Source organism: Myodes glareolus, chromosome 8, assembly GCF_982192425.1.
Source record: "Myodes glareolus chromosome 8, mMyoGla1.1, whole genome shotgun sequence".
NCBI lineage: Eukaryota > Metazoa > Chordata > Mammalia > Rodentia > Cricetidae > Myodes > Myodes glareolus.
In genome coordinates, this window is record NC_142033.1 from 96,044,003 (window position 1) to 96,054,021 (window position 10,019).

General features: G+C 39.5%; 1 protein-coding gene across 1 annotated transcript; it reads left to right on the forward strand.

Annotated features, from left to right (window-relative positions):
* The first annotated feature begins 5,063 nt into the window (after positions 1-5,063).
* LOC148121221 (endogenous retrovirus group K member 6 Gag polyprotein-like) lies at positions 5,064-6,188 on the forward strand. The gene is made up of 2 exons (XM_087909493.1): positions 5,064-5,366; positions 5,532-6,188. The coding sequence occupies exons 1-2, from the start codon at positions 5,064-5,066 to the stop codon at positions 6,186-6,188; spliced, it is 960 nt and encodes a 319-aa protein (XP_087765619.1).
* Positions 6,189-10,019: the final 3,831 nt, after the last annotated feature.

Genomic DNA, 10,019 nt, shown 5'->3' on the forward strand with positions numbered 1-10,019 from the left:
ATAACTCAGCAATAAAGAGTATAAACTGCACACACTGCTCTTGCAGAGAACCTGCCTGCTTAAGATTGGGTCAGAGGTTATATGCATGAGTCAGGGCAGTGAAGCAGTGACTACACCACTGATATTAATATTGTTCCTCTCTATCTACCACCTTTAACTGACTCTAGCATCTAGAAGGAGTGGGACCTCATGAACCCCTCCTAAATCCTTGAATTCAATGTCAATGGGCCTATTGTCTTGAACAGGTAGTCACTGCTACTATCAGTTCATGTGAGTAAATACATCTGGGCATGGTAGTACACACCTTTAGTCCCTACACTTAGAAGGCAGAGGCAGGCGTATCTCTGTGAACTTGTATTTCTACATAATAACTTCCTGGATAGTCAGGATTACAAAGTGAGACCTTGTCTCAATAATGAGAATTACACTAGCAGCAGCAGAAAAGGAAGAAGGAGGTGTGTGTGTCAGGGAGCTGGAGAGGTGGTTAAGAAGTCCTCATGCTGAAGACTTGTTCTGCTCCCAGCACCTGCGTGGGTGTTCACAACCACTTGTAACTTCAGTTCTTAGTGATGTGATTCTCTGTTCTGGCCTCTGTGGACACTTATGTACATAGTATACTTATATAAACAGGTGAAACGTCCATACACATGTAATAAAAATAAATCTTAAAAAAGAGATAATTCTTGTTCTATGACTTATAAGTTTGTGTCAACAGATTTCAAAAGACTCTGCATAATCATCTGATTTTGTCCAAATAAGATTAGTAGGAGAAGGATTCAGAAGACCAAAACAAGGAGCTCAGGGTTTCCAAACCCAAGGAAGAACTTTGAAGAGAATATATAAATATATAAATAACCTTGGAACTTTAATTTCTGTTAAAGGGATTAAAATTACAATTTAGGAACTACCCACTCTCCAAATCTATAGTTTCAGATGATTTTATTTGATAATACTGAAAAACATTTAAGGAAAGTTCAACAATAATTGTTGTAAAAGGAGCGGGCCTGCTTTTCATCCTGTCCACCTGGGTCCTGGCTTCCCGGCTACCTTAACCCACAAAATAACCACACAGAAATTGCATTAATTAAATTACTGCCTGTCCCATTATTTTTAGCCTCTTATTGGCTAACTCTTACATCTTGATCTAACCCATTTCTAATAATCTGTATGTCACCACGAGTTTGTGGCTTACTGGGAAAGATTCTAACCTATATCCGTCTCAGGCCGGAGATTCATGGTGTCTGCTACACTTCCCTTCTTCCCAGCATTCTGTCCTGTCTACTCCACCCACTTAAGGGCTGCCCTATCAAAAGGCCAAGGCACTCTCTTTATTCAACCAATGAAAGCAACACACAAACAAGAAAAACCTCTTACACCTTTTCTCCCTTTTCTGCTTAATCAAAAAAGAAAGGCTTTCACTTTAACATAGTAAAATTCTATATAACAAAACAGTTATCAAGCAAAAATTACAGTTACAATATTTATATCTACTTTATCTTTTATCATAACTAAGGAAAATTATAACTATCTATCTATTCTTCAACTCTATAAAAGACTCCAGAAGTCTAAAATATTACCTAAGTAAACAGGAAATGCATTGTCAGCAACTTCCAAAACTCTAGAATTGACAGAGACATCTCACTGCCTGAATAGTCACCCAACAGTAAAGAACTTTGGATGACTGTCTAGGCAGTGAGATGTCTCTGTCCATTCAGAGTTTTGGAAGTTGCTTACAATGAACTTCTTGTTAACTTAGGTAATATTATGTTCTATATCCTTCTGTAGTCTTTGTTGGAGTTGAAGAATACATAGTTTTAAATATAGTTTTCCTTAGTTACGATAAAAGATAAAGTAGATATAAATACTGTAACTGTAATTATTGCTTGATAACTGTTTTTTAAATGTAATTTTACTATGTTAAAGTTAAAACCTTCCTTTTTATTTGAACAGAAAAGGGAAAATGGTGTGGGAAATCCTTCTGTATAAGTATTGCTTTTATTGGTTAGTGACAAAGAATCTGCTTTGGCATTATATAGGGCAGAATAGAGTTAGGTGGGAAAGCTAAACTGAATGCTGGGAGAAAGTAGACAGAATCAGTAAGATGCCATGTAGCTGCCAGAGGAGAAAGACTCGAGCTGCCTGCCCAAACTTTGCTTGTAGTCCATGACCTTATGGTGATGTACAGATTAATGGAGATGGGTTAGTTTGGGATATTAGAGCTAGCTAGATATATGTTTAAGCATTTGGCCAAACAGTATTACAAATAATATAGTTTCTATGTGATTATTTCAGGTCTGAGCAGCTGGGAACAAAGAAACAGTCTCTGCCAATAAGTCTTAATAATAAAAACAGATATTAGGGGATGAAAGTTGAAAGATCAGAGAAGCAGAGCATCTAGTCACTAGTTCTTACCTCTAAAAAATTGTCAGACCAAATAGAGTATCCTGTCTCTAAATGTCCTAAGATGGAATGCTCTGAGCTCCTGTCTCCTTCCACCTTATATTCCTCTCTTCACCCAGTCATATCACTTCCCATTTCCACCTCCTTAGTGCTTGGACTAAAGGTGTGAGTCACCACCACTCAGCTCTGTTTCTCTTTTAGATTGATTCAATCTTTTGTAGCCCAGGGTGGCACTGAACACACGGAGATCCATCTGCCTCTGTCTCCTGAGTACTGGGATTAAAGGTGTGTGTCAACATTGTCTGGCCTCTATGCCTAACTAATGTGACTAGCTCTGCACTCTGATCTTCAGTCAAGCTTTGTTTGTTAAAGCACAAACAAAATATCCCCACCCAGTGAGGCAGTTACATTGCTATTGATACAAAAGAGAGACCCAGACAACATATTGTGATGGGATCATGACTAAAATTTACGATAATATTCACATGAAAACAATTTAGAAAGTATATGGCTATTAATTTGAGAAACTAAATATTTGTATGCTAATTAAAAATATCAAAACAATTTATTAAACACTAAGACATTCATTGTTTGAATAACTGGGTGTTTAAATTTTTTTGTTTATTGAGACATGGTTTCTTTGTAGGTTTGGAGCCTTTCTTAAAACTAGCTCTTGTAGACCAGGCTGGCCTTGAATGCACAGAGATCTGTTTGCCTCTGCTTACCAAGTTCTGGGATTAAAGTCATGTGTCACCACCACCAGGCTATAACTGGATATTTAATTTTTATAAGTAACTTAAATATAAACTCAATAAGAATATTTTAAAATTCATGATCAAGCGCCAAGAATGGCCCATGAAAGGGCTAAGTTCAGAGTCAGTAAAATCATGAAAGTATGGATCTCAAAATGTTTGCATATGCTACAAAGGGAATATCACATAAATACTTGGTTTATAAATGCTGTTATAAACCTTCTTTTCTACTTATTTACTTATCATAGTTTCACTTCTTTATGGACTCTAATGTCACTAGGGAATGGGTTCCGGTCACCTTCTTATATTCACCATGCTAAGGACAGAAGCATGGCAGCAAGATAGATGCTTTTCTCAGAACTAACAATTATTTTCTTATAGAGCTCTAAAAGTAAAAGGTGCCTGACATGTTTAGATGGAATTAATCCCCACTTACGTTAATAAAGGCACTCTGCATGTTCACATCTAGTTTGAGTCGGTGATGGCTACAAAGAGTTGCATAGTTTTTTTTATGAATTAGTCACTGTTAAATATTTTAAGGATTTATTTTTTTAATTATATGCTTGTGTGTGGTTTTTCCACATGTGTACGTGTGTTCTCAGAGGTCTGGACAGAGCAGAAGATCACCTAGGGCCAGAGTTAAGTTACAGGAGATTGTGTGCTACTGCTGTAGTTGCTGGGAAACAAGGTCAAACACTCCTCAAGAATATTCAGTTCCCTTAATTGCTGAGTTATCTCTCCAGCTACTCAAAAACATTTTAAATGTTTAGATTTATAGTAATCCTGTCACATAGTTCTTTGCTTACTTAAATAATATGTTGTGTATATAAGCTGATTTCCCCAAAAAACTACAGAGGTAGCAAGTTCCACAGTTCAAATTGGAACCAAATTCCTTGCTTCCTTATGGGTTCAGAAAAAAAGTCTTTGTTTATCCATTTAGAGAAAATCTTTCTCCTATAGTTCTTATTTCACAACAATGAGCATTAATGATTTCAATCTCACAGAAATATGCAGGACTTATTAAGAATTATTAAGGAAAAGTGAGAAGTTAAAAAAACTTGAGAGGAATCCTGTGTATGACAAGAGTGTACAAGAAAGGAGAAAGCAACTGAAGTTCTTGTCCAGGGTTCTCAAAGGGCCCTAGCAGAAACTAGACATGGTTAAGTTTAATACTCTGGGGGTTGTGGGGATCCACATGTGTTTGAGATCCGCCATTACAAGATGGCGCTGAGAACTGTGGTAAACAAGTCTGTTTTGGCACGAGTCTTGCCTTAGTTTGTCTAGTAACAGCTTTGCACCAATCCTAGCCTGACTAGTGTCCTTTTAGGGGGGAACATCTTTTCAGCCTGCATATAAGCCGCCACTCCTCCCAGCTCGGGGCCCCTCACTTCCAGCTCTCCCTCAACCAAGAAGGCTTCAATAAAAGTGATCAGAGAAGGATCCTCGTGTCGGTGGTCTTTTCCCCTGCTGGTCAGGGGGCTCGCCACAGCTGGTGCCAGAAACCCAGGACGGTACCTAGCAGACACTTGTGAGGGGCCGAAGAGGATTCAGAACTCTACACGTGAAGCGGAACGACGTCGGTAAGTCCTCTCAGGTAAAGCTCTGGTTTGCTCTGTTTGTTATTCTGCTAACCCTTGTAGTCTATTTTTGTTGTTTTTGGCTGCGGTGTGATGAACCTGGAAAAGAGTGTCTTTGTTGGGTGTAGAAATCGAAAGTAAGTCCGCTGTAGATAAAGTGGCTTTCGATTAACACTAAGACTTCATAAAGAAAGAAATCGAAAGTAAGTCCGCTGTAGATAAAGCGGCTTTCGACTAATGCCAAGACATCGTAAATAAAGAAGTCGAAAGTAAGTCCGTTGTAGATAAAGCGGCTGTTGACTAGTGTAAAAAACCTAGTAAATAAGTGAGCAGTATGGGCCACAGTCATAGTACCGAGTCAGGAGTCTGTGACTTCACCAGTCCAATACAGAGTTTGTTAAAACAAAGGGGTTTAAAGATTTCTACAAGTACGATTCAGGCCATCGTCAAGGACATAGATAAGACTGCACCGTGGTTTGCCGTTTCTGGCGATCTCACCCTCAGCTGTTGGGAGAAACTAGGCAGAGATTTAGAGGAAAATGATCAATTAGGCAGAGGAACACTCCCCCTGTGGAGATTGGTACATTCGTGCCTTAAGGAAGGGAAAAATATAGAAGTAATTAAGCAAGGACGCAGGGTACTATCAGAGCACCAGGATAGCTTATCAGAAGCAGAATCAAGAGGAGAGGATCAAAATATGTGCACAAATAATAAAAAAAGGAAAAAGGCTAGCCAAAAGGAAGAAAAAGAGAGGGAAGAAAAGAACCCTCATAAAGAAACAGAAAAAGATATTAAGAAAAAGCCTCCAGCTCCAGTGCTGGAAGAAACACAAAAAGGTAACTTTAAGAAAAAGCCTCCAGCTCCAGTGCGGGAAGAAATACAAAAAGATAATAAGAAAAAGCCTCCAGCCCCCTTATATCCGGTGCTGGAAGAATTTGCCTCCCTCGAGATAACGGACTCAGAGGAGGAGGATGAGCTAACTGAACTAGAAGAGGAGGATTTAGAGGAGACAGCTGCATGTTATGAGGAGGAGAGGTATGATCCGCCAGTAAGGGGCAGACGAGTCAAATTAGGAACGGGGCCAATGGCGCCTTCGGCTCCGTATTCTGAGTCAGCTCCACCCCCTTATTGCCCTCCTCAGAATAAATGTCATTTTATTGGTGGGAGAACCTGGTCCCGCCTTGCAGCTGCTTTTCCAGTATTTCAAGATCCTCAAACAAATACCAGATATCATGAGCCCATTCCTTATAAGCAGCTCAAAGATTTAGTAGAAGCATCAAAGACATATGGAACAAATGCCAGTTATACACTCACACTCTTAAGCAGGTTAGCCAATCAGGCTATGACTCCTTCGGATTGGTGGGAAGTCGCTAGAGCCTGCCTTTCCACAGGACAATATTTGGATTACAGATCAATAGTTACTGATGCTGCTCATGGGCAAGCTCGAGTTAACGTATAATAATAACGTATAATAATAAATATATATAAATATATAAATAAATATATATAAATATATTATAATAAATAATAAATAATAATAAATATAATAAATAATAAATAAAGGAGAGGTCTCTGGAAATTTGACAAAAATTATACAAGGACCTAATGAGCCATTCTTAGACTTTGTGGCGAGAATGCTTGAAGCTGCAGGAAAGATTTTTGGAGATGTGGAGCAGGGCATGCCTCTAGTTCAACAGCTAGTGTATGAACAAGCTACCAAAGAATGCAGAAGAGCCATTACTCCATGGAAAGGGAAAGGCTTAGAAGCTTGGTTAAAAGCTTGTAGAGAAATTGGTGGACCATTGACCAATGCAGGCTTAGCTGCTGCAGTAGTGGCTGCCACTCGTAGGCAAGGAAACAATGCAGGAAATTGCTTTACATGTGGACAAAATATTGCTGGAAAAACAGCAACAGACAGACATGCTCTGTTTGAAAGCAATTCCATCTAATTCTAAGGCCTGCTGTAATGGCACAGGCAAACAAGATTTGCTCTTTGGAACAGAGACATGCAGGTCTCTAAGTTCAAAACCAACCTACTTCCAGTACTGACTGTGCTGAATTTTTACACTGAGAGTTTTTAATACTCTTAAATGTTAATTTGGGAGGAGAGTTTTGTTTATGTTTTTCTAGGAATGCTGACATACATCTGAGTGCCAGCGAGACCGACAAGAGAAATAAAGAAGAAAGATGACCCAGTGGATGCTGAGTGTCCTGCTGTGGAAGATTCATGTGGAGGCAGCAGAGATCTCTTACTATTACCCCCTATCCTGCTACCCTTAATGATTCCAAAGCTATATCAGCCTTATTGGGTGGAAATTGGTCCCGAGAGCTTGAACAGCTTCAAGCTAATTTTACGCTTAAGATACATATGCTTAACCAGACAGAAGCAGGAGTTGTTACATTGGGACAGTTTTCTGATTGGTTAGTAGCTACATTCACCTATTTTAAAGAGTGGGTTGGAGTTGGCATGTTCGGCATGATAATTTTTGCAGGTCTGATACTTGTCTTGTTCCTGCTCTGTAGGATGCTGCGTGTTAGGAAACGGGAGAAGGTTGCAATTGCTCGAGCTTTGGCAGCTTTGGAAGCCGGCCAGTCCCCCCAAGCATGGATCAGTATTTTTCAAGACCTCTAATCCAGTGCCCTTGCACCTGGAGGCCTTGTTGCCATTGCACCCAGAGGGACTGGATGATCGGTTGACACTGGTCAGAGGTTATCACGGGTAGCTTGCACCTGAGAGTGCACTGATAAGATCCTATCAGGGGGATATGATGCTGAGCATATAGGTCGCCCTCAAAGTTACCCTATCCCTGGAAAAAGGAGTGGCAATATTTTTCAGGGCAGCATCCACTGTCCCCAGCTATGACCGGCACATTGTTTCTTGATTTAAAACAAAAGGGGGAAGTGTGGGGATCCACACGTGTTTGAGATCCGCCATTACAAGATGGCGCTGAGAAGTGTGGTAAACAAGTCTATTTTGGCACGAGTCTTGCCTTAGTCTGCCCAGCAACAGCTTTGCACCAATCCTAGCCTGACTAGTGTCCTGTTAGGGGGGAACATCTTTTCAGCCTGCATATAAGCCGCCACTCCTCCCAGCTCGGGGCCCCTCACTTCCAGCTCTCCCTCAACCAAGAAGGCTTCAATAAAAGTGATCAGAGAAGGATCCTCGTGTCGGTGGTCTTTTCTTCCCCTGCTGGTCAGGGGGCTCGCCACAGGGGGTATTAATGAAAGGTCCACACACTCTATGCATACCCCACTGGCTCATTCTGAGAGATGGTCATAAGCTGTCTATGCATTCCCCATGCAGATAGGGCAGATTGAAAACCCTCCTTTTCCCTTCTGTGGATTATGCCTTAATAGCTGCTTCTGTCTGCTGTTAGTCACTGCTGGTGTTAATACCACTCACCTTGAGGGTGCCTCAAGTGCTCTCAGTTATATTTTAATCTCACATTTACATGGTCAGCTTGTAACTCTACTATGACAGAGTTAATTTTTTTAGTGAACTAATTCTATCACAGCCAGGAAGATGTAGCTGTAGCTGCTTCTCACCACCTCTATTTAGCTTCTTGTCTGTGGGTTTATCTGAGTTGGTCTCCTAGGTGGAAGCTTCTTGTTAAAAGCCATCCTTACAGGTTAGTCTGGTCAAGTTAACTGCACAAGAATCAAGGACAGATGAAAACACAATAGCACTTTATGGCTGCTCGAGGTCTTCAGGGTCTGTATGGCTTGCCATCCCTGGCCTAGAACCTTCTCTTTCTTACCTGTATCCTTGGCTAGCTTATACCTAGAACCAGCCCCTCCTTTTCATCTTTCTCAGTTCTCCAGAGTCTGGAAGGTGGGAACTACCACAATAGTTCAAGCTTAATTGAGATAACTCATGAAAAACAGTTAAAACTGCCTAGGGCATGATAGCTTTTCTATAAATATAAGCTGTGGTAATAGTCACTGCCTATCTGTGTATATGTGCCTATACAAAAATCCAAAAGAAGAAAGGGAATGAGAGTGTACAAATGCTTGGAAAATAAATTCTTCTGAGAATTCTTTACATTACGAATGCTATTAACTCAGTCTAATTCACTGTAGATACTAAATAGCCCCCACTTTCCAGTGAAAATAAACTCTACCCAATAGCTGTGATGGTAAGGAAATATGGTAGAGCACTGAACTTCTTTATGGGAGCTTAATTCCAAGAAGTCTGATGCTTTCTGTTTACAACTTCAGCTGACAGGAAATGTCGAAGAAACTAGAAAAGTGATACTTTCATGTTGGCAATGGGATGCTCGGTCATCCTTCTTGCTTATGCTAATTTTGTAGTTTTATAAAATGCAGCAAAATACCACACATGTCTTCCCTACTGCTCTGTGCCTTACTTTCCTTATAGTACTACAAAGGAATGTTTTCAGGCTGAAACAACCACAATACACTTGAAATACTTAAAACAAGTAACTAGCCCCCAGAAATTTCCAATAATATCAGCAATTGTTTCATTATAAAGACAGGGATAAAACTTGGACTTCAGAGAAGATTAAGGTATTTAGTGAAATAAATTAGATTTTTAAAAAGATAAAGTCTAAACTCTTTCAATTTGACCCCATGAGATGATATGCTCTTCGAGTGATACCACAGTTATGAAGAAACTATTAGATAACAGGCCAATAGATTAAGGTTTAACACAGTAAGCTAGATGTTTGAGACTTTAGATTTATACAGATTATTTGGAGACTATTTTGAAACATTTTTGTTCTTACTTTGAAGAACAAGCAATAATTATCATATAAAATGCATTTTCTCTTGATTTTTCAGAAATTCAGTGAATATAATAAGTACCTAGCCCTGACTGAAGTATGATGGCAAAGCCATTTAAAAATATATACACCCAGTGACAATGGCTAACAGTCCTTCCTATAGTCACCCTGGCTACTAAAAGTTTAATGTATTTTTGTTCACATCCTGGAAGTTACTTCAAAACAGTCAATCTAAAAATTCTGGAGAGATTGGTAAGAATGCCTGCTGCTCACTCAGGCACACTGTATCAGAAACCCTCAGGGTGTCTCTTGGAAATCTATATACTTAACTACTGCCCTTTTGGTTCTGTGATGTTATCACTTTTATGGCTAGTCAGAGTTTTTATTTAATATAATAGATATTCACTAGGTAAAAATGGTTGGAACTTCTAAATATTGTATAAGTAACAGAGCTTGAGACACTGGCCTTCCTCTTATGTTTAACATATTTAAAACATTTATCATATAATATATTTTGATTATACTCTTCATCCTGCTCCAAGTCCTCT